The sequence below is a fragment of the Lupinus angustifolius genome, chromosome LG19 (genome assembly GCF_001865875.1).
Source record: "Lupinus angustifolius cultivar Tanjil chromosome LG19, LupAngTanjil_v1.0, whole genome shotgun sequence".
NCBI classification, from domain to species: Eukaryota; Viridiplantae; Streptophyta; class Magnoliopsida; order Fabales; family Fabaceae; genus Lupinus; species Lupinus angustifolius.
The window spans coordinates 11,400,059-11,426,132 of NC_032027.1; the positions used below are offsets into that span (position 1 = coordinate 11,400,059).

Genomic DNA, 26,074 nt, shown 5'->3' on the forward strand with positions numbered 1-26,074 from the left:
ACATATATTTAAATAATACATTTCATTTGAGTAGTCTATCTACTTTATTATGTTATTTTTAACAATTTTTTATTGTTTTTGTTAATAAATTAGGGCACTATTGTGCAAATGACTTAATGAAAAGTATCATTTCATAAGTTATTGATTCTATAAACTTTTCAACATATAGATACACTAAGAAAAATAATCATTGAGAAGATTTTGTCTAAAATAGATAAAGAAAAAATATTATATCTAATGAAATCTATGTTAGTACAAAAGTCTGCCTAATCAACTTTAGAGTCTAATAAATCTTCAAGACGGAACACAATTTAAAAATTATTCTGATATATTTACAGCCGAGTAACAAACCCAATACTTATAAGAGGGTTACTCCAAAAAGAGGGAGCATGTTGTAATTTTGTGCTGCAAAGTTTGACTCATTTATATTATCCCATTATTACCACTACTCTCTCGGTTAAACCTAAGCGTGTTTTTTGTGATTGATGATCGATTGAAATTGAGATGAGTACCGTTCCGAAGGAAACAATTGAAGTAATCGCACAGACCATTGGCATCACCAATTTATCCCCTGATGTTGCTCTCGCTCTCGCTCCCGATCTCGAGTATCGGATTCGTGAAATTATGCAGGTACGCATAACATAACACCACCACCCTCTCTTTTTTCACATTTTGAATTTTATATGCAATATAATTTACCCCTCTTTTCTTCTGGGGAGCATGTCCCACAATTTGTGTCACTTCCTGTGCTATAAGCTGTAATCCGGTTAGAAAAATATAACTTACCCCTCTTTTCTGTACGACCTATTGTTGCTATGGTCGGTGATATGCCACCTCAGCAATGCTAACAACATATAAAGAATTAGAAAGAAACCTAACATAGGGACTTAATGACATACTATATACGCAAACAGTGCAGTTGTCTCCGTTTGAATTTTGTAGCTGAGAATTTGTTTTCAAAACTAATGCTATCAGTTGTGCCGCAATGTGGTTCTGATGGAAGTGCGTCACTCCTTACTGTTTGGATGTGGTCCTTTTCTTTGATTTCAAACCAGCCTCATCTACTGATGTGGTCTGCAATTTAGAACCTAATGTAGGATTTGATGTCGGATTTTGATAATTTTACAGTATGGATGGTTGGAATGGGATGATCATGTTAAAAGGGTCGCAGCAGATTATAGGATTTGATTTCAGTATTTTTTTTCTTTTTTTTATTAGTTTAGTTTTAAGAATGGGTACATGGGCTTGTTTCTTTTGAATGGTACAGGAGTCTATAAAATGCATGCGCCACTCGAAGAGAACTTTTCTTGCTACAGAGGATGTGGATAGTGCACTTGGATTGAGAAATTTAGAGGTAACTTGCTTTACGATTGCTGTCTTTTTTTTTTTTACTTCCAGAATTCAGTTTCATGTTCTGTTATATTCTGTGAAGTTGTGTGAATTTGTTTATATTGTTTTTTGAGGTAGCATGCATTTTTCTACTTCATAGACGATTTTTTATTACTCGCATGGGAAACAGTTAAGCTTCAAAAGTATACATATGAGAGGCACTTATTTTTTCACTGAGAAGTGTAGGCATGTGAGAGTGGTTATATGTAGAACGTCACATTTATATCTACATATTCCCTCCAAACTTCTGAGTTCTACTTCTACTTTTATCTGACTTGTGTTTATCTTCACCTTCAGAAGTTTGTCTTGAAATCCAGTGTGCACTCAGCTTGTTAAAAAAATCTATCTTTGTACTTATTGTACTTTTATTTGTATCAGCCGATATATGGTTTCACATCTAATGATCCTATGCGGTTCAGAAGAGCTGCTGGACACAAGGATTTGTTCTATGTTGATGACAAAGATGTGGACTTTAAAGATGTAAGGAATTAGTAGGTACATCAAGATTTCTATTCTAATAGAAGTAATTGAATTGCTTACCTGTTATGATATCCTAACATCTTTCCTCATTTGAATAGCTGATTGAAGCACCTTTACCAAAAGCACCCCTTGATACATCGGTTACCAGTCACTGGCTGGCTATTGAAGGTGTACAACCTGCAATTCCAGAAAATGCTCCAGCTGAAGGTATTTTTCTAGATTTAAGTGCAATCAAACTGAGATCACATCCTTAGTAACTGGGATGCACAGCTTGCATGATAGTAAGATCAATTGTGCCTAGTATGCTTGCGTACATATTTTTGTAAAATATACAAATTATCTCATCCACACAAATTTGTTACGTTTAATGCGTTTCCAGTTATTATGAGGTTTATAATCTACAACTTCCATTTCCCCGACATTAATGTATTTGCTTGTGCTATTTTACTTACATTTGTTATTCTGTTTAATTTCTTTCCAGTTACTACGAGGTTTATGATCGAAAAGTTTCAGTTTTCGGACATTGACATTTTTGCCTGTGTCTGATACTTGCAGCTCCCTCTGAGATAAGAAAACCAGAATATAAGGAAGATGGACTTCCTGTTGATGTAAAGTTACCTGTTAAACATGTAATAACAAAGGAGCTCCAGGTATGCACTATTATGTGGTATGTATTTTGGTTTTCAATTTTGTTGTTTATTATCAACGTTGATGAACTTCGCTTCTTCTACAGCTTTACTATGACAAAATAACTGAGCTGATTTTAAAAAAGCCTGGCTCTATTCCCTTTAGAAGAGCATTAGTTAGCCTGGCAACGGACTCAGGACTCCATCCTTTGGTTCCTTACTTGTCACGCTTTGTAGCTGATGAGGTACTGACAAATTTGTATAGTTACATTTTATTTTGCTTACCTTAATAGTATACAGTAAGGTTCTTGCTTAGTGACTATAAAGTCACAGGTTCAAATCCTAGAAAGAACCTTTCCGCTTGCAAGGGTAAGGTTGCGTACGCCTACCCCTCCCCAAACTCCACTAAGTGGGAGCCTCGTGTATTGGGCCGCCCTCGTAACCTTAATAGTATATGGTCATTATAGTGTGAAATATACTTTTAATACTCATTTTTGTTTTTTCCCATTGTCATATCAGGTGGCACAAAATTTAAATAATTTACCACTTCTATTTGCCTTGATGCGTCTTGTGCGTAGCCTTCTGCAGAATCCTCACATACATATAGAACTTTATGTAAGTATGATATTACTGTAAATGTCTTTACAACTATGATTTTTCAACTTCAGTTGGTCGACATGAGATCATGAGGTTGATCATTCAGTCATTTGTGATTATAAGTAAACATTTAACAACTTAATTACATTTTTCGATCTCGTCTGGGTTGCTGAAGCAAAGACTGAAATGCAAATATATATGGCTTAAACTTGAGCTGTAACTATAGTAATAAGTATTTTTATTTTCATTTAATGTCTAATAATTTGATGAATCCTGTCAGCTACATCAACTGATGCCTCCTATCATTACCTGCATTGTTGCAAAAAGGATTGGAAACAGACTATCTGATACACACTGGGAGCTTAGGAGCTTCAGTGCTAATATTGTTGCTTCAATATGCAAAAGGTACTGACTGACCTTTTTAGTTTTTTAGATAATAAGACTATAAATTACTATGTTACAGTTCATTTGTTTCTGGTGTTAACTTACTAGTTCTTATCCATTACGACTCCTCTAGATTGGCATTTGGTGCATATTTGATATTTCTACCAATTTATATATTTCATATATTACATAGGACAACAAAGAGTGATGAGAGGGTTAACGTCTAAATTTTTTGCTTAGACTTTGGTTCCTTGCCTTGTGACTTGGAGGTCATGGCTTCAAATCCTGGAAATAACCTCTTTGCTTGTGAGGGTAAGATTGTGTACATCTTCCCTCTCCAGACCTCACTAGATTTGGAGCCTTGTGCACTGAGCCACCTTTTTCAGACTTCAGTTGCTGCTTGTAATATGGTTCTAGTACAGTTTAATTCTAGATGATAATGCTGGCTGTTACTTATATAGTTACATTCAAATGGAACACTATACATAGATAACTTAATGGTAAAAGTTTAACTGCTTATTTTGAATAACATGGTTCCATTAGAACTGTAGATGACAAGAGGGGTCCTTCATTTGCTTACCAAAAATGTCCCTGCTAATTTAAGTTTACACATCTTTTGGTTTAAGAAGCATGGATGTTTTCTTAAACCTTTTACCATTGTACCTGCCGGTTCAATGGAATAGAATGATATGAATATTTTGAGCATGTATACCGTTCATATGTTCCTAATCTATGAAAGTTTACAGATTTGGGCATGTTTATCACAATCTTCAGCCACGGGTGACGAAGACTTTTCTTCATGCTTTCTTAGACCCTACAAAAAGTCTGCCTCAACACTATGGTGCAATTAAAGGGATAGCGGCTCTTGGATCAAGAATGGTACCTTCTGACCTTTGTGTTTTAACTTTTAACATCAGTGAAGTAGATTGTTAGATGGGTTATAAAGTTGGTTTAATATTAATACTCTGATGCTATCTCTCAGTAAAGTCTAAGCTACACAATTTTTAGTTTAAAGTATTGTGCTCATTTATCACCAATAAGAGAAGCATTGGTTTATTATTAAAAAATTCGATGATAGAGATCAAACTAAGTCATTGACATTTTTATCATTTTCCTTTGGTGTCTTCTATCTGCTACCACGGTTAACATACTGCCACTGACCTCTGCCATCTTGCACCCTCGCCAACTACCGCCACCACATCTAACCGATCATCTTCCTTCATCACTCGCTCTCACCTGCTTGCACCCACTCGCCACCGCTACCATAACTGCAACCATCACAAGAACAACAAGCACCCCTTCATACTCCACCACCACTATTGTCCCTGCCCCACCACAACATGAAGACCATCCAGAAAAATCAACCAAACAACACTTTGAAGCTGCAAATCGACCTACGGCACAAGTAAAAGTCAGATCTGGTAGTGGCTTGGAGGAGCCATATGTGGAAGAAGCAGATCTTCAAACCCACCTTGTGCTTTTTCGCATTGCATGGAATGAGGAGGTGAGAGAGTGGTTTCCAGATCTAAACATAGAGAGAAGGGGTGGCAGTGGGCAGGTTTGCCGGATGGTGATGGTTCCAGCGAATAACGACAGTGAAGGCAGGAGGATGTGACGGTGGAAGGGGTAAACGGCCATGGGTAGGGTGATGAGGTGGTTGGTGATGGAGTAGAAGCACACTTGCCGGGGATGTAACAGTGGCGGCAGCTTGTGTTGTGTGACAGATGAAAACAGGGGCTGGAGATTATCAAATTGAGGCATGGGTATAATAGGAAAAACTGAAACTTTAACATGAGCACATGCTCATATATCAAGGATGAGCACGTTAGCCAACGCCATCTCTCCAATATTAACTCAATAAAGACATTATTATTTTGTTATATTAGATATGCTTATTTTCAATACAAACACGATGTTTAACCATCTGTTTAGTTCTTGTGGACAATAACAACAACAAAAATTCTTCCTTTTTATGTGGTAACATGTGTGATTCTTTTGCTATGTGATTTCGAACCTTTATTTGGTTTGATGTCAGCCAACGTATAATGCTTCCTCACTTTGAGCAGGTTCGCTCGCTTATTATTCCAAATCTCGAACCATATTTGCATCTTCTCGAGCCAGAAATGCAACTTGAGAAGCAAAAAAATGAAATAAAGAGGCATGCTGCATGTCAAGTTTATGGGGCCTTGCTGGTGAGTAGGATTGTTTTATTATATAAAATACTTGTTTTCACTATGCATGAATCTATTTGTTTCTCCTGAACATCTTTTTAGCTAATTACTGAAGTCATAAACCTTTCAGTGTGCTGTAGGCCAATGTATGCATAAAAAGGTCAAAGAATTCAGCAGTTTTCTGTCTCCAATTAATGCTACTTCAAGAGGCAGTGGAAAAGTCATGACTGCAATGCCAGGTATGATTCTGTTTTGCTATGTTGAGAATTATATTGATCTGTTTGAAACAATAGATTCCTGCTCCTGAATACATGAATTTGGCAATGTTAGTTTGTATGCATGCCTTAGGAAATAGGATGATTGTTGTATCACACGGCCCTTTTTCTTTTTGATAGGGCACGATGGAGGAGACCGTTAGAACATTGAAACCGCAGTAAGGATAATAGATCAACTGGGGATTAGTCCAATTTCTAGAGGCAGTGGGATGTAAAAATAAACTTTACATGAAACAATTAGGAAAGATTTAAAGATCAATGTTTTGTCAATGGGTATAATTTATGATCGGGCACTATGATGCCATTCGATCCATGTAACCGTCTTCACCTATAGTGAGACCAAGGCTTGAATGTTGTCATATAAATACAATTTTTCAGAACTTTCTATCTCCCAGTTTTCTAAAAAACACCATCAATATATTAAGAAAAGCATCTAAAGAGAGCAGGAAGTAGTAGTTGTTTCTTCGTTTCATTTAGTAGCAAACTAGACAGAAGCTTAGTTGCAATACATGTTATTTTGCAAGGTCTGGCTTGTATTGAAGAGATTGCCTTATTGCAATGCTTGATCAACATGTAATTTTATAGCTAGATTTGGAATATATAGGGTGCGTAACCTTGTTCGTGTAGCTAGTATCTGTGCCGGATACCTGGTGTGCTTCTTAGATGAGATATGATATCTAAGTATCTTGTTAGTGGAATTTCATTGGTAGGATGTCTATCTAAGTATCAATTTAAGTCATTCACAAGGCTTGTACTGTGCTGTCTTGAAGAAGACATTATTTTATATTCATTGAAGCTTCCCAACTTTTACTTTAAATAATTAAAAATGTTTCCATTGAAAAGCTGCGTCTTTTTGGCATCCATGTTTCCTACAATTACAGTCTAACCTTTAATTTTGCATATTGATAGTTATGATCTATGTTTACTTTCCATTTTGAAGGCAAACGTAAAGCCACCACAGACAATCTAATGCAGCAACCTCCACTGAAGAAAATTGCTGTAGATGGCCCTATGGGTTTGATACCGATGAACTCCACCATGATGGGGATTTCTAACATCGGCATGTCATCAACGGGTCGTCAATTAGCAAATGACAACATGCCAGGGAGAGAGGTTGAAGGTCAACAGTCTAAGGTATCTTCCATTCTTGCTCAAGCCTGGAAGGATGACATGGATACAGGTCATTTGCTGTCCTCACTGTTTGAATTATTTGGTGAGAGTTTGTTGTCATATATTCCAAAACCAGAAGCATGTATATTTTTGTAAAAAACAAATAGCGGCTCAGTGGTAGAGGCTCCCATCTAATGGGGTTCAAGGAGAGTATGTACGTAGTCATACCATCGTAAGCGAAGAGGTTGTTTTTAGGATTTAAAAACTTCATAACGGCGTGCTAAGTGCAGTCTGTATTTAAAAAAAAAATTATTTTAACTATTGGAAAAACTATGTAAACGCTAGCGCAATTGTTTAGATGATTTATTTAGCATTGATTCTATTATCATTTGATTGTATCTCTATTATACACCACTCAGCATGATAGCATGGACAAATTTTGGGTTCTCATAAGTTCGATCACTTCTGGAAAGTACCCTAGTGACCAAGAGTTTACATATTTTTTTTCAGTAAATGATGAATTTTTCAGTCCTTCAATAATATTTTATCTAAATGATAAAATAATAAAATGTTAGAAAAATGATAATCATTAGATAAGGGAAATTGATTAGAAATGGAAAGCATGAAATTGAGAGTATCTTCACAGAAATATATACAGCGAGTCACCGTTAGTGGAAAAAAACAATAGCAATAATTTTGAACTCACTTCATTTATTGTTTATCGTATACTGTGCGCTATTTCACTTGCCTTCAACTAAATTTCTTTCTTACTTTCTAATATAAAGATTTAAAATATCTTAATAATGTTACTAAGAAGTAAGAACAAGTAACATCAAGGTTTAGTTCACCACCAAGTCACCTGAATTTTTTTAATTATGTCTTTAAACTAAATATGTAATTGACTACAGAATTTATGAATAGAGATTAGTTGTGGGGGAATGTTATTTCATTTCCTATCCTTGCCAATTAGATTGTGCATGTTATTTAAAAATCATAAATCATTGCTGAGTTATTTCACAAAGTTGTGACATTGGTTTTTTAAATAATATGGCACAAACTAATTAGCTGAGAAGAGAAATGAGACTACATTTTGTAACAATTGATCTCTATTAGGAGTTTAGTAATCATTTGTAATTGAGTCCCCAATAAGTTGTGTGAAATAACTCATAAGGTGGTTAAGTGTTAAGGGTAAAGGGCTTAAGGAATAGAGTGATAAGGAGGTTGAATGTTTAATTCTCACTTACCACAAAATATTAACATACTAACATTTCTCAATAAAAAAATGTTGTGTGAAGTTACAACTCATACTAGGAATTTATGAAGATATCAATAACGTTTATTACTTTGCTTATGTGGTCTAAAAATGGCGTAGTGTTACTGTGGAAAGCATATTTATACATTAAATTCTATATTTAAAAAAATAATAAATTAGATTCAGTGAATCATACCAAGAAGACCATGTAAGAAAGGATAAAAAACTTAGGTATAGTACTATATGTGTAGTTAATATAGATACCTTAACTTTTTCTTATTTCTTTTTGCTTGCTTGTCTTCCACATAGTGATACTAATATACATCTCCATCATCCCGACAAATTAGAACCCGCCCCATGTGTTGAGCATCACCTGCAACCACCAGCGTCACACCAATGTGCAAAGCACCACTGTTCACTTCCCAACCACGCCATTATCACACTATCAAGTTGAACTCGTTTGTCATGTTGGGATGAAGAATACTTGTACTATTTATTATAATAGTGGATTCTCTTTAAGTTAAATTTGAATGAAGAAAATCCTCTAGTGATGAGCTAAGGGACACTATACATAGCTCAACTTGAGATAACTAATATAAATCATTGTGTTTATTTTAATACACTCAACTTTATATTTACCACTAACTGTGTGGGTTTGAATTTGAAGAAATTAACTTTTTTCAAAAATGTTTTGATATATTTGTTTATGTTATTTGCTAAACAAACACACCTTTCTTATTTTGCTTAAGGAAAATATTTTTGAAATAGATATTTTTCAAAAATACTTAACACAACAATTTAACCCATTTCTATTTCTATTTGTAAAAATCCACTTGGGATTGAGACGATGAATTAGGTAGTGTTGCCCAAGCTTTTCCGAATTTCTTAAGGAGAAGTTGGCCAAACATGTTTTAAAGAAACTCTTAAAAAATTAAGAAGCTTATTTTTCATGAAGAAAGTTTGAAAGTGTATTTTAAAGAATTTAGTTTCAATATTTGTTTTTGATTTACCATTCTCCTTTGTCTTCACCCATTCTCCTTTACCACCTTGCTATTAACATTATACTGACCTGACCTCCACCTCTTACCATTGTTACCACTTTAGTATCGGTTTGGCCAACTCACCTCTAGGGGTGTTCAAATCCAGACCGGTCCAAAACAAAAACCGCAAACCGATCCAAAGTAGACCGAAACCGCAAAAACCAAATTTATTTGGATCGTATTGGATTTATTTTTTAAGGACCGATCGGTCCGGTCCGGTCTTCGGTTTCACGTCCGGGATCCAGACCGATCCAGACCGGACCGATATTATTAACTTAACCCAAATATATCACACAGACACACAGCAAAAAACGCTACCCTCTCTTAAAATTCTAAATCCCTAAAATTCTAAATCCCTAATTCCTCATTCTCTCCTCCACACCCTTCTCTCCTCCACACCCTCCTTCTCCACGCCCTCCTCTCCTCAACAGTCATCAACACCCTCCTTCACCACACATCTGTCCTGATTGTTCACACCCTCCTCCATCCTCTTCCATCAAACCAACACTTTCTTCGTTTTGGGTAAGTGCATTTCTCCCCCTTTTGTTCTTTCTATTTGTGATGATGAAGTACTAAAAGAATCAAACTTTTCTTCATTATTATGGTTGCTGCCTTGTTGGTGTTGTAGGCTGAAATAAAAGGGGTTTATATGTTAATATCTAAAAACAAGACCGATCCAAACCGGACCGGACCGAACCGCATGCTAATTAGCGTTTGGATCGGATGATTTTTTGCTTAAAAACCGATCCAAATATTGTGGCTACCACAAATAATTTTTACCTTAAAAAATAGTTTTAAGTTCAAAATCAATAGAGTTATCCAGTAATTTTGTCTATATTATATGTAATATATCAAATTTATTTCATATGGTATGCATGTAATAACTAAAATTTTCTCTACTTTGAGTCACACAATCTTTATTCTTTACCACGTTCATATTGAAATTCTAGCTCCGCTTCTACTATATTGATCGAATTGATTATCTACCAAGTTTAACAACATTGTCAAAAACAAATTTTTTAAGTGAGACACAGTAGATTGTTGAGATAATGAAAGATCAATTTGATTTATATAAATATAGATAACAATTAACAGACTATTTATAATCTAGTTTTTTTAGAGAGGAACAAATGAAAATAAAAAGCTTTGAACCTTCTCATATATTTTATGGTTTCAAGTATTTCTCTTAGAGATGTAGATCCAATTAGCACCCAATAACCAAAAAAAGAGACCATATAAGTTTAAGTAGTTTATATTATATAAATCTGTAAGCAGAACTATTAGATTTATAATTTAAGTTATTTTCTACTTTGAAGTTTGCCATATATGTTTTTTGTTTTAAATAATTTATTTTCTATTTTCATATTGGTACTTTAATTATTTCTTCTTTTAAATTGTTACTATAAATAAATAAAAATTCATTAGTGCAACACTTTCAAAAGAGATATTTTTATTTTATATCAATTGATATCAAAATTGTGAATTTTGGTAAGTTGTTAGGAAATACTTATATGTTGGACCAAAATGGAAAGAAGTTGCAAAACAGAACAACAAATAGAGAATAATCCAGTAGGGTTTCTAGTAATTTCTTACGGTATGTATGTAATAGCTACAATTTTCTTTACTTTAAGTCACACACTCTTTATTCTTTATCATGTACATATTGAAATTATAGCCCCTCCTCTAACTAGTGACAACATTGTCAAAACATCTTTTAAGTAAGAAAATAGATTATCGTATAAATAAAGAAAAAACAATTTGATTTTATAAATATAGATGACAATTAAGAGACTATTGCAAGCTAGTTTTTGTAGAGAGTACAAATGAACATGAAAAGCTTTGAATCCTCTTGTATATTTTAGAAAAAAAGATATATACATTGATAATGCAATAAGTTTTTATATATTATCTATTATTCATTTTTAATTATTATTAATTCTTAAAATAATATAAATGAATGATGAATAATACAATGATTATATATAAATTTTTATACCGAATGAATATTATGATGTGTATCTTATGGTTTCAAGCATTACAGACCATATGAAAAAGTAATATAAAATTGACATGGGTTGAGATGTAGATCCAATTTGGCCTATGTGGACCAAAGCCCAATTTGTTCTGAATCATAGAATTGGCAACGTGGCTGACTATAAGCGCAACGTGAAGAATGAAAGAATCCTGAGATCTCTATACCGTTCATCAACAACTTCACAACTCAGAGGTAACCCAACAATTTCAACGCTTTTATGTTTTCCATTTCTCGGATTCGTGGAAAATATGTTTTATCAGTTTGATTTTACTTTGTTGCAGGAATCAGATTTCTCTGATCAGGATCTGCTTTGAATCGATATGGGTTTCTTGATAACGACGTTAATCTTCGCAGTGATTGGGATAATCGCATGTCTCTGCACCAGAATTTGCTGTAACAGAGGACCTTCTGCTAATCTGTATGCTGCTTCTATTCTTCGTTGTTGTGTGTTTTATCATTTGATTGAGTTTTCCGTTTTATGTTACAAATTTATTGTTTCGATTCCGGAGCAGTATTCAGATGTTGCATTGGTTGAATTATGGGTTCTATGATCACAATTGGAGTACATTATATTACATCCTTTCTATTCTTTCTTTTTTCTGTTTTGTATACCAACGGGGTTGATCTCGTGGTATAAAGTCTGCTAGAAAGGTCAAGGGTTCGTTTCCGTGGCGGGACAACCAATTACCCCGAAAAAACTTTTTTGTATTGTTTTATCTCATTTATTTTTATAATCTGGTAATTCTATTGCAGATTTCACCTGACTTTGGTTATTACTGCAACAATATGCTGCTGGTTGATGTAAGTTTTGTCTGTTGGGCATTCTTTTTATATTTTGTATCAAGTTATAATAGGAATTATTACATGTAGAACTTGTGCACCTGGGATTATTTCCCTTGGGTAGGAATATATCAATTAGAAGTATAAAACACTATTTTCTCATGTACATGACTTCATACTCGTAGGCTCTCCACTGTCCACAGTTATTGCAGTTGAACTCGTTTGTTTCAGTAGCTTTTCTTTCGCTTTCATTGACGACCATTATATTGCCATGCCAAATTTTGTGTATTTTTTGGTCTAACTGCCCATTCTTTATATCAGCTGGTCATTGTAATAAAATTAATTGCAGTAGAATAGTTGAACTTCATAGGAGTGGGATAATTTAGGCTATCATGACTGAGCATATTGTGATGTTCTTTTTAGAGAAGTGCATTGTTCCACCTTTGTTCACTATTGTGATGTTCGTAAATGAAATGTGTCCCACCGTGGATCGGTGGTTATCTTGGAGATTATATTTTTCCTTTAATTTAACTACTTACTGTCACTTTTATATGTTGTGTGCACATTCTAAGTGTGTGAACTTACAAGATAAAACTGTAAGTAGTTTATGTACTTATTTGTTTGAGATTCTATTTACCATTATGCATATTTTATCACCCACATAGAACTTCTAACAAAATTGGATGAACATGAGTGAAAAGGATGCTGTCTACCTTATCTCATGGAATAAATGCTGTCTGAAAGCATGTCCAATACAATTTGTGATTCAATTGTGATTGTAATATGCAAATAGCTATATCAAGTTTTGTTTGTCATTATGCTCATTTTTGTCTTTCTTTTGTTCTATCAGGTGGGCAATTGTCTATATGGCCCAAATGAAACCGCTCATAGTACCGATATTGAATGAGGGTGAATAAATCTCAACGTGAACAGATGTAGGCTCCTTGTAAGTTAGAGAATGTGGATCACAGTTTGGCTGCTGGAGAGAATTTGATTTCGGCTCTCATGAATCATTTAGTATTTTCTAAAGGTGGATTTGTATGTATTAATTGTTGGATAATGGTATTCCATTTGGCATTTGTATTGCTGCCTTATGTTTGTGTTAAAATGTTTGTATTTAACACTCATTCATTTCAGATGTGGGTAGACAATGATATTGGGTATGTATTTTGGTGATAAATAAGTTGATTAAGGAAATGATTTTCCCTAAGAAAGGGCTGATAAAAGGAAGTTAAGCCTTGCCCGTCTCGTGGTCCTTGTTTATAGTTCTATGGTAATGAACTATGTTTATTATGTGACCGATAGGGCGTTACATTAACACTTTTAGTCTTTGGTGCTAGTAGTTAGCGCCATTGTATCAAATTGCATTCCCATAGGTGTATTGGACTATACCACCTGTGGTTGTGATGATCTCTGTAATCATATTACCTGATGCAATGTGACCATAATGCAATTGCATTATGGTTTTTTTTGTATTACCAAATACCAAGGGTATCCCCACCTTTTTGGTTAAAGAATTAATCACTTTTGGGGTTCGTGATTGTTTCTTTCAATAAGTGTCACTCCTAGGAATTGAACATTCGACCTTGGAGATCAAATGATGTCTTACACCACTAGATCAACATCGTGTTGGTAATCACATTATGGTTTAATTGACCCGCATCAATTTCAAAATTATTTTTTAATCAGAAATTTCAATGCTACAATATAAACAACTATACCAAAACTGTCACAATTAAGCATAATTGTAACGGCAACTTAACAAAAGATGCTGGACTACAATAACATTCTTTTTCTATTTGAGGACATGAAAATGTGCAGCAAGTCCTCACATGTTAGTGGATGATTCTCAAAGTGGCAATGGTAATCTCTACTTCTAGTGGACAGCATGAGAATGGATTTAGGTCACAACATTGGGTTTCAATACTGTAGTCAAATGATACACAGTACTCTACGGTGTAGGTATGAGTATATTTTTTGGTATCACCAAGGGTATCTTATCACATTACGAGTAAAGAACTAATTTTTTTCGAGGTTTGTGTATGTCTTTCCCAACAAATGTCGCTCCCATAACTTGATTGGTTTATAGATATCAAGCATGTGGTTCGCGAGGTGAACCAAGTTTCTTGTGTGGGATTCAGCTCCTTTGATTTGTCAACCTCCCTTGGGCTAGTTTGTTGCTTTCTTGTTTACAATGTACCCAAAAGAAAGTTTAACTTCTAATTTTTTAATGCGGGACCTTGTGCTCAGTTTTCCTCTTTTTTTTTTAAATCATAACTTTTAACATCTTAGGACACTCATTGAAAACTAGTTGATATGATATTTTTAATGGTAATAGGCGAGGGTTTGTATCAAGTTCTTTGACTTTATATATAAAAAGTTAAAAACACGCTTCATAAACACAAGGACATAAAAGGATAGAAAGTAGTTGAACTTATGAGACCTTAAATCAAACAGAACAAAAGTAGATATCTACAAATTTAGGAGAACAAATATAGATATCCACAAATTTAGCAGATAGCTAATGATACTAAATTTGCAATTTTTTGACAAGCATTGGCGCTGGCAAACATTAGACAACTAAGTGACTAACAAAAAGTATAAGATGCGTAGTGGAAAACTTTTGGAATTAGTACAACAAAAGTATAGAATTATATGTCAGTAAGTACAAAGCTAAATAAATTGAGGATTCGAGTATTAATATACTAGTTATGTCAATGAAAAGTACAGGCTACAGAGAATGTCTTTCAAAGCAATTTTGTATTGGTTTGGCTCATAACCTCTACCAGAGGTGAGGTTTTTAATTCTTCAATCAACAATCGAAACAACAAGCACTTTCTGATTCCGTTAACCTCTTAAACTAGTTTACAGGAGCAATTTGATCACGCAGAGCACATAGATCTATTAGATTTTCACCTAGCAGCCAAGTTAGAACAGATTCACCTCTCAGGTTTTACAATGCAAAAGTACACCCAAGGACACTCTTTATGAATGGAAGAAAGTAAAAAATGAGTAACACTCTCACTTCTTATTTTCTTATTTTTCATATCATTCTTTTTTAAAAAAGATATTTGACAACCAAAGTTATTCAATCTTATGAATAACATTTCTCGTTCTTCCTATTATCAGTTAGGTACAAAAAACAAACCTTAAAACAAATCATATCTTCAACATAACATGTATTGAAAAGGATGTATCACATGTGAACCCCGATAACATATGATAAATAACTAAAATTTATATCCAAAAGTAGAATACATATATCTTATCTCTAATCTTGTCTCTTGACTTGTTTCATCCAATGATATTAAAAGAAACACAATAATCAGTATAATAATCAGTATAATAATCAATATAACTAATAATTTTTGTACCCCTTCAAAAAATAGAAATATGTAGCTTAGACTTTATAAAGTCCACCATAATTGCATATTCCGCAATAGCCTTCCTATCAACACCATTCCTCAACAGCTGAGGGAAAAACAACCACTGCCCAGTTACCGCAAGAAACATCAATGTCAGCACCACCGACACCGCACGTGGCAACCACCACCCACGGCGGACAAACGCTTTCTTCGCCACCACCTCGGCAGCAGTGCAGACACCGTGAAGCACAAAAAACCACGTGACTTCCCACGTGGGAGGCGCACGTGCAAGGTAATAATATATCACCTCATGCATCAACCCAGACACGAGGAACGTGGCCAGCATGGCTGTTGAAATTCCAAACATAGGGCCCACATAATACGTAGATATACGGCGTATAGGGTCGTATACTGTAGGCCGTAGAATATTCGTAACCATAAGGTTCCATCTACGGCCCCAGAAGTCTTGCAATGAAGTAGATAGGTATGGTTCGTTGAACTGTGGTTCTATCTCGAACCCAAACATGGCTCGAGCCGGTGCTGCACACAGTGCTAGCACAAGCTCTATGCCGAGGTACACGTGGCAACAATAGAGCACAAGGATAAGGTGAGGGTGCAGATTTTCTCTGTAATCATAGGCATGGATGATCAATGCCGCGATAAGCATTTTTGAGAATAACAAAAGTGATGGTAAAACATTTCCTTTTTTGGATTTTTCTATGTTCGGGGTTGATTGGTGAGGTGGGTTGGTGTTATTTTTGGTTAATTTTGAATCCTTTGATGTTGGGTGGTGTTTGGGGATGATGGGAAGTGAAGCTATAGAGATGAAATAGAAGATGTTTGGGGATGATGATAGAGGGCCTTGGTTGAAGGAGAAAAGGAGAAGCTTGAAAGTAGAAAGCCAAACAAGGAAGAAAGTGGTGGGGCCTACAAGGTGGATGGAAGAGAGGTTCAAGGGAAGGATGAGGAAGAGGTAGAGAATGGGTAGAAGGGAGAGAAGCCTAAAGAACCCTTTTGGTATTCTTGAAGCTATGTAATAACAATAACATAGACATGAGATGGATGTTATCCATACCTTGATGAACCTTTGAATTTCATCATCCATCTCTTTTTCACTCTCCTATGAATCTTGGTTCTGGTTATGTCCAAGGTCAATGAGAGATATTCAGGATTAGTTAGGACAGCCCCAAAAGCAAAATTGTAGATCTTCAAATATGTCCTAAAGAAGGGAGATGACATGTCCAACTACAACACCTAATATAATTTTGTTTTTATAAAAATTATATTTAATTGAGTGACATATTATAATTGGTAGGGAATATCATTGAGGGCATAAATAGTTACATATGATCTTCATTCTCCAAAAAATGGAATAGAATCAATAGATTAACAAAAGTAAAATATTCTACTAAAAAATCAACATAAGGAAATAATTTTTCATTAATTTAGAGTTGTCTATCTCGATTTTCGGTTGTGCATAATGTACAATAATTTTGAGTTGCTACTACATTTATGCGATCAAAATATAGAAAATCCTCTTTAAGCCTATTTTTTGCAATAGGCTGATCTTCCAACTTGAAATCTATGAGTCAATTATGAAATCAGGAATATATTAGTATTTTGTCTGCCTATATTAGACAGTATGCTTACTGAATTGTATGGATTGATTTATACCTTTTATTTGGTTATTTAATTAATTATTCAAAAGAATAATATTTATTTATTTTATTTTTGTGTTTGACAAAATTCATCATCTTGATCCTACGTATCCCTGTGAATAATAGGAAATCAAGACTACATAATTTTTTGGTAGAAAATTTATTGTTGGTTGGAGGGTTTTTTTTTTTAAAATTTGGAGCAAAAGTTACATAATGAATTCAGGAAAAGAAGCAAACATTCTTGACCCTTCCTCCATCTTATAAGATTAGATCTTTTATATTTTTTGAGGAGAAAATATTTGTATTTGTTTAAATTGGATGCACATTATTCATTAAAAGGATATTTTTGTTATTATTATTTTATTACCAATTATTAATTTTAATTAAAAGAAATGATTTTTATTTGTAATTATTTTTATTAATAATTAAATTTAATAAATAGAAGTGTCACAATACAACTATTCAAAAATAATATGAGAATGAGAAGTAATATCATCACCCTTCTCCATCTTATTTAATTCCAGAAAATATTTATTTAATAACTAAAGAATTTGTAAACAATATAAAGCAAACACTATGATTTGTTTTTAATTATAGTAAGAATTTTTAATTTATTATTATAAGATATTTAGATAAAATAATACTTTTATTTGTTTCATATTGTTCATTATTAAAACAATATAAAAAAAACTGTATTTATGATTAAATTAATGTATTTGTCTTTATAGAAAAAACAATAAATTGTACCTGCCAAGTGTTAGATTTGGATTGGAGAAGGAGGGTTGTGGTGATGACTTCTAGAAGTTACCACGTGTCAACCAACGATTCGTCGAGGTTGAATTATGACTCGCACTGGACAATATTATAACATATGTCGCTCAGTTAACGCTACACATCGTGGGAGTCATTGATTAGCGTTGTAGACATAAGGCAGATGTTACGCATTAGGGAGGCGGTACCGACGTAGGTGGATGACATCATCATGATATCAGCGAAATAAAATCACAGTGCTAACATTTGAGTGATGTTAGCCACACTCACAAAACAAATTATCTTTCTCTTTATTGACGTTTTCTCTTGGTTTTTCTCTAATATTTTTATAGTGTGTATTAAACTAAGGACCTATATGGTTTATTTATAGTTAAACTTGATAGCCTTAGTGATAAGCACTCATCCAACAACCTGATAATCACTCTTACTTAATTTTTTAAGATAAACATTAATAATTTTCCTAAAAACCTGCCATTATCTTTCGTTTTTCCATTTAATAGTAGTTTAATAGGTGGGTGTCATAAACTGATATTATTATGTTAGTTTTTTAATTTTATAAACAATTTTTTTTAGAGATAATCATGAAAACTAAACCTTAACAATCCCTAAAACTAGTTATTTTATTAATTTTCAAAATTAATTTAATAATTAATAAAATTGAGTAACAAACTGGTAAACATCATTATTAGATATTTATCCGGTTGATTTTTATTAAAAGAATAAAGGGATAAATACTAATTTTATCTCTTCTAGAACATTCTTTTTATTTATTTATTATATTCGAAATTATTTAATAAGTATTATTTTTTTACAAAAAACGGTTTTGGACTTTTTGGTCCAGACAAAATTAAGTGTCACAATTGTCCCTCTTTACTTGTTGCTTACTAGATAGCAAACAAACTGATGTTTGAGAGATATCATGATAATTAACTAGTATACAAGTGAACATTAATTTTGTCAAGGCATAAATAAATTATCTTCTGAAAAATAGGTCATTGATTTGGTGAAGTAGTTCAAGAATATACTATAATGGGCCATCGATTTGGTGAACTAGTTTGAGAATCTGCTATAGTGGACCATCGATTTGGTGAAGCAGTTCGAGAATCTATTATGGTGGACCTTCGATTTGGTGAAGCAGTCCGAGAATCTGCTCTGATAGACCATCGATTTGACGAAGCAGATCTAGAGTCTGTTATGGTGGACCATCATTTTGGTGAAGCAGATCGAAAATCTGCTATAGTGGACCATTGATTTGGTAAAATAGTTTGGAAATCTATTGCAAGTAAGCTATCGATTTGATGAAGCAGTTCGGGAATCTACTATAAGCTTGAACCATCATGGTCGTCACTTCGACTTTGTGACAATCATGTCTCCTTCGTTATGACATTGCTGACAGGTGCACCATTGTTTCAAGTTTGAGATTATGATTATCACATTTCAAGATCTAAGAAAAGTATCATCGTGCAGCATGCAAATCCTTAATCTCTATTCTTTCAGTATAGTTATTTTGTTAACCTGTTCTGGAAACTAATTTTGGGACCATGAGACAATTACACAAAATTTATCTTTCCTTCATCTTCTTTTGCTTGCATAAAATCATGAATGTCGAGAGAAGTCATATAGTAATTATTTTATGAGTAAATTACACTAGTACCCTATGAGTTTTAGTGAAATTACACAAATCACTCCTCCCTTTTTTAAACGTACACAAATCGCGCCCTAATTATATACATACATTAGACTAACTACCCATGTAGAAGAGACAAATGTAATTTCTTAAACAAAAAATGATAACGAGTGTAATTAAGTGAAACAAAATATGGTATATTGTGAACACAAATTCAAATAGTATAATGATTAATGTCTATTCATTATTTTTTATTCGTTACAAGTTGTATCAAAATTTCTAAGCATGTGTTTAAATTACTCTTATATTATATTGTAACTAACCATAATAATGAATAAAATTGGCCCTTATATAGTATCATCGCACTGGAGGCAACCATGTTTGAGCCGGGAAAATCCATAGGTATGTAGGGCTAACTCTACAAGTGGATATTTTTCATCTACAAGACTCGAACCCGAGACTTTGCTTAATTGAGGAGATATTTTTGGAAATTTTTTATATTTGTGGATAATGATTTAAATGCCTAGGTTGATTTTCTAGAAGATTTTGGTTGGGGTGCAACTCTTTCATACAAAGTTGAGAGATAATTACATTAATAATTATTATTTTTAACCATCATTGATTATCTGCACATTGACGCATCTGATACCATCGTTACAGAGACTTCTGATAAAGATCACCTTGTTGGTGAAAGCCTTATCGACAAGATGAGTATCTACAAGTATGGAAGTATTTGGCAATACCAAGAGGACTACACTACCGTGGATTTGGATCTATCTGATGATGAGGATCAGGCTGGAACAGATAAGTCTAATGCAGAAACTCACGAGGAGCCATCTGGAAATGCGCTGCAGGAACCATCCTTTGGATTAGCTCAGTTAGATGCCATGCAACAAAGGCTGAATAACAAAATGGATTTACATTTTCAGTCTTTGAAGGACTCCTAGGATATAGATTTGGAACAATTTGAGGAGCGTCAGGTTGGCTACATCGATAACCACTATCAGGTTATGAGGAGTTTTGTTCAGAACACTGTTGAGGCACAAAATGAGAGGTTTTGTATAGAATTTGAGAAGCTGAGATTCCTCATCCAGGATGATAGTAGTCTGACCATTCCTGATGATAGAGATCCTCCTCCGCATCCCTAGATTAGAAGTCCTTAGACCTTAGGTTGCCTTAGGTTTAGTTCTTCTATATGGCTAATTTTCAGGATTTATGCTGCTTTGTAATCTTGAGACATATTTTCTCTATGCTTTTTGGATTGTAACTCTAACTATCTACTTTTGTTGTACTATTGTGACTTGATATGCATGCCATTTGAACTTAAATCGTTATTTTTGTTTTGTTTTAATTTGCTTACATAACATTCTTATCTATGACAAATATAGTATGAATACATGTTTAATGGTTCTTGATCATGTTTGGTTATATGTATCTCTTATGTTTGATTGAGCCTGCAATTTGAATGCTATAATATAAATGCTTGATCATTCCATACTTGATTAGTTCTTGTATAACCTTCCATGCCATTAAATCTGTCAAATTGCTGTATTATGTTGTTTTAATTGATTAACCTGTTAGTTATCAATGGTCTAGACACACCTAGAAGGGGGGTTGAATAGGTGTAGCGGTTATCAATTACCGCTTCTCGCACCAAAATCCGGTTTTAGAAAACAGCTCAGGTAATCGATTAACCAGTGGGCTTAATCAATTAACACATATCAGAAACAAAATTGGCAGATTTGCTTCTTGCACAGTTATTTATCAACAAACAAGCAGAGATACATTAGATATTTTTATGCACAATTAACAAAGATATAGCAAAGTAGCAGTATGCAAAATATCAACTTAATACACGAATTAAAACAACTTGAATTATAAAAGAGATTGAGAGAGAACAGCTTGCACAATAGGATTTTTATCCTGGTTCGTTTGCGGGTCCACTTGCAAACTACATCTAGTCCTCCCCTTCCGATCTTGGGAGATTTTCATTCTTCACTATAAAACACAATATACCGTTACATACACTAATTCAATTACAAGAGTCGAACGCTCCTATCTTGGAACCCAAAGAACTTCGTCACCTTGGTTTGACCTTTCCCAAAATCGCCTCCCAAGAAAACCTTTTTTACCGCGATTCGACCCCAACCAAGGTTCGCTCTTTATCCCAAGACCTCCAAGTCTTCGTGAAGAACACCTTACCTAACCGCAACTAGGATTTTCCTAATCCTTGAATTACAACGCTTTGAGTTAGGAATGAGTACTTAATACTCAGATATTACAATAATGAAAACTCAAAGATTAACCCACACTCAAGTAACACAAGCCATCATGAATGTATGTGAGTTAATACAAAATACAGATAACGTTGAATCTTTCTCGAATATCTCTAAAAAGAATGCATGAACATGCAAGAAAAATGAATGGGATTAAGCACATTAAAACCACATGCAATACATCATGAACAATAACAATCAACCTTGTTAATCTCTCTTTCTCACACATGCATCTCTCTTAACAATATTATCTCTAATAGTTTCTAACAATGATATGCAATTCTTCACGTTTCAGCAAGTTACCAGAATTTATACAAAATAGATTTGGCTCTACAAACCGTTATTTTCAGTTATGCAAATAAAACAAAAAACAGACACGTTAATCGATTAACCAGCATATATCAATATATGATTAAATGGTAAACTACTTATATGTTATGCTTGACTCCTATACATGTTTTAGCAATTATGTTATGCTTAATATGCACATATAACATGTATGATTAATACATGAACATATAATAAACTAGATGATATGCCTCATGAATATGATATGTCAATATTTATGGCTTGTGAGACTTGCATCTAGGTTTACCTAACCCAGACTCACTAACTAAGGCACACATCCCAGAATACTTAGAAATATAACTCTATTGATATAACCTAGTCTAGATATGACCCTTGAGTTCTAGGCATGTTGATTGTTGAATCATCTTCAAGCTTTACTAACTCCTTGTCTCCATCAAAACATCGGCAAAACATTGCTAGTGCAATCCTTGACACTTTGCACTTTCAAGAGTAACTAAAAATAACTAACTAGTAACTAAATTGTTTCTAGAAGAAGCAACTAGTAACTAACTTCCAATCTTCAAATTACCAATACTAATTGATTAATTACAGTTTGAGTTCAGTATATATCTCTTATTAATTTTGACCAAAATTCATTTAGTTTATCTTTTTGATAATGTCAAAAGGGGGAGAAAGGTTGCTTTGTTGTTTGATGTGTACAAGTTGTAAATAAAATTCAGCTTCTGTTGTCTAGCTATGCGCTTTAACTTTGAAATCAACACCTGGCGAGCTCCTCAAGTAGCACAATTTTTTCTCTCAACAACTCCATTTTGTTGTGGAGTTCGAGGAGCCATTTATTGGTGTAGGATGAAAGTGCAATGTGTCAAGATAGCACTTAGCTTTTTGATGAAGACAAAGGACCTAGTGAAAGCTTAAAGACAACTCAACAACTCAACATGCCAAAGATTCAAGAGCTTCATGTCTAAACTAGAGTCTTAGATATGTGTCTTAGTTATTGAGTCTAGGTTAGGTAAACCTAGATGCAAATCTCACAAGTTCTAAAAACTATCATATCATTTACATGAGACATGCCATCTAGTTTATTATATGTGCATGCATTAATCATACATGTTATTTTTGTATTTTAGGCATAACATAATGGTAAAACATGTACAAGTTGATAAGCATAACATATTAGTTTACCATTTAATCTCTTAACTAAAAATATGTCAGTTAATCGATTAAGCAAGGCTTTAATCGATTAACGTGAAAACAATTTTAATTAGTTTCAACAGATAACTGAAAAACATCATTCAGTTATTCTAAGCAGCCTGTTAATCGATTAAAATGGCACTTAATCGATTAATTGGACATAAAACAACTTTTCTCATTATATGTAATATAGGTAGAGAGAATTGCATGTCAGAGTAGTGAGAGATAGTATCAAGCTTAGGGATTAAAATGTCATCCATTGCATGTGATTAAATGTGTTCATCATTCTATCTTATCTTGCATGATCCTTTCATTTCTTTTAGAGATTTCTTAGGGTAGAAATTACATGTTCTTCATGATACTGATCTTATACATATTCTTGATAATTTGTGAGCTTTGTATAGGGTATATAGCTTGTTCTTAATTGTATTATTTGAGCTATTTTGTGCTTCACATTACTCTGTTTTTTGTTGTATTTTTGTAACAAGGAAAGTCATCTCTTGGTGTCGTACCACCAATGAGATACAGAGAGTCTTCACCAAGACTTGGAGGTCTTGAGTTTAGAACATACTCTTGGCTGGGGCTGCATCGTAGGAAAGGTTTTCCTAGGCGATAAGTATGGTCAAACCAAGGTAGGGGTTCTGGGAATTCAAGAAGGTAGCATACAAGGTCTTGTAATTGGAAGTGCGTATGTAATATACATTGACTTCAGTTTTAGTGAAGAAAATCTCCCGAGATCGGAAAGGGAGGACTGAATGTAGTTTTGCAGTGGACTATAAAACGAACCAGTATAAAAACCTTGTTGCAGGTTGTTTCTTACCCTTATCTCTTTACTATTTTAAGTTGTTTTTACTTGCCTATTTCAGCTGATAATTTGAATATAGTAACTCTGCCATATAAAGATCATTTCTGTTCAAATATATTTGCTGTATCATTTCTGTATAATCGGTGAGTGGCTGAGCAATTGAGCCATTCAGCAACTGTCTATTAAGTGCGATTTAATCGATTAAGGCAATCCTTTAATCGATTAAGGCAATCCTTTAATCGATTAACTGAGTGATTTTCCATAATAGAGTTTTGGTGCGAATAGCGGTATTTGGGAACCGCGACACCTACTCAACCCCCCCTTCTAGGTGTATTATGTCACTGATACCTAACTAGTGGTATCAGAGCTAGTACGACGTGCTAGCTCAACCACATACATGTGATCCTTAAGGGAAAATAAATGGGTTCCACCAACCCCTTTGGCGGTGATGGCGCATCCATTAACCGCCCTCCCAGATTCAGTGGCGAAGAATATGCCTACTAGAAAGTCCACATGAATATCTTTGTAGAGGCCATTGACTCAGATATTTGGGAATCCGTAGTAAATGAGCCCTTCGTTCCACAACATTTAGTGGACGATGAACCGAAAGAAAAACCGAAAAGTCTATGGAACGATGATGAACATAAAAAGGTTCAATATAACCTACGTGCTAAAAACATCATCACATCGGCCCTATCCTATAATGAGTTCTTTCGGGTTTCATAGTGCCAAAATGCCAAATAAATGTGGGACACTTTACAAGAGACTCACGAAGGCACTAGTGAAGTCAAGTGTGCCAGGCTGAATGCCCTAACACACAAGTATGAGTTGTTTCATATGTTACCGAGTGAACCCATTAGTGACATGCAAAAATGATTCACTCATATAGTTAACCATTTAATTGCTCTGGATAAATATTTTACCAAAGGAGAACTTACTAACAAAGTTTTACGCTGTCTTGATAGGAGATGGAGATTGGATGCCTGACTATGCACGAAGAGTCAGATCGCAAAAAGAAAAGTATATCTCTCAAAGGAACAACGTCTCAATCTACAGAAGAAAGAGAAGAAGACAAGTTTGATTCAGATATGGATGATGAAATTTGAGCCTTCTCATACGCAAGTTTGGGAAATTCCTAAAAAATGGAGGCTTCAAACGTTTCCAGAAGAAAGAAGCGCACGAGTCAACCAGAAAAGGCAGGGGCAACAAAGAGCGCTTCACTTGCCATGAATGTGGTAAGCCAGAATACATGAGGTTTCAATGTCCTACTTACCTCAAGAAGGTTGAATCAGATTAGAGCACTCCTCGGGACTTCAAGTCAAAGAAGGCCTATATAGTATGGGATGTACTAGAGGAGGACACGACATCGAGCATCTTAGATAAAGAGGAGACAACCAAGCTATGCTTAATGACCAGAACAGATGATGCTTGTTGCTCAAATTCAAAAGAGGTAAACATTAAGGTATATTCTGACACATTATCTACTTCATATGATGATTCACCTCCTTATGAGGATTTGTATAATGCTTATGTCGAATTGCATGATGAATTAGAGAAATTAGCTAGGAGTAGTTCTGATAGAAAACGATTAATCCTTCTAAATGAACAAAAAATAGTTTCATTACAAAAAGAATTAGATGAACTAAAACTAGAAAATGAAACATTAGATCTGATCTATTCTTGTAATGCATGCAATTGCTCTAATGATAATTTATGTCAATCAATTGTCTATGATTCTTGCGAGACTTTGAAAAATGAAAATTTGAGACTTAATGAAAAACTCACAGAGAGTCAAAACATGATAGACACTATGCTTAGCCAAACCATAAATGTTGGTGACCATACCGGACTAGAATATATTCCCCCTATGCGTAGGAGAAGACCATATAGGAGACCTATTAATCGGTCTAATGAGAATTTTAATAAGAAGGTT

General features: G+C 34.2%; 2 protein-coding genes across 4 annotated transcripts; one reads left to right on the forward strand and one right to left on the reverse strand.

Moving 5' to 3' along the window:
* LOC109334536 (transcription initiation factor TFIID subunit 6-like) lies at window positions 427-11,757 on the forward strand. Of its 3 annotated transcripts, XR_002106110.1 has the most exons (13): window positions 427-630; window positions 1,268-1,354; window positions 1,768-1,869; window positions 1,968-2,076; window positions 2,425-2,519; window positions 2,603-2,740; window positions 3,015-3,110; window positions 3,373-3,497; window positions 4,223-4,355; window positions 5,543-5,668; window positions 5,778-5,886; window positions 11,460-11,551; window positions 11,641-11,757. XR_002106110.1 is itself a non-coding variant. In XM_019570361.1 (12 exons), the coding sequence occupies exons 1-12, from the start codon at window positions 505-507 to the stop codon at window positions 7,186-7,188; spliced, it is 1,572 nt and encodes a 523-aa protein (XP_019425906.1). In that variant the 5' UTR covers window positions 429-504; the 3' UTR covers window positions 7,189-7,336. The 3 variants fall into 3 exon arrangements, 2 of the variants coding, with proteins under 2 accessions (XP_019425906.1, XP_019425907.1); XM_019570361.1 differs by lacking the exons at window positions 11,460-11,551; window positions 11,641-11,757 and adding an exon at window positions 6,863-7,336 and having other exon boundaries at window positions 429-630; XM_019570362.1 differs by lacking the exons at window positions 11,460-11,551; window positions 11,641-11,757 and adding an exon at window positions 6,863-7,275 and having other exon boundaries at window positions 429-630; window positions 1,804-1,869.
* Window positions 15,512-16,714, reverse strand: LOC109333761 (probable long-chain-alcohol O-fatty-acyltransferase 5). Its single transcript, XM_019569327.1, has one exon. It carries the CDS (start codon window positions 16,607-16,609, stop codon window positions 15,518-15,520), a length of 1,092 nt encoding a protein of 363 aa, XP_019424872.1. The 5' UTR covers window positions 16,610-16,714; the 3' UTR covers window positions 15,512-15,517.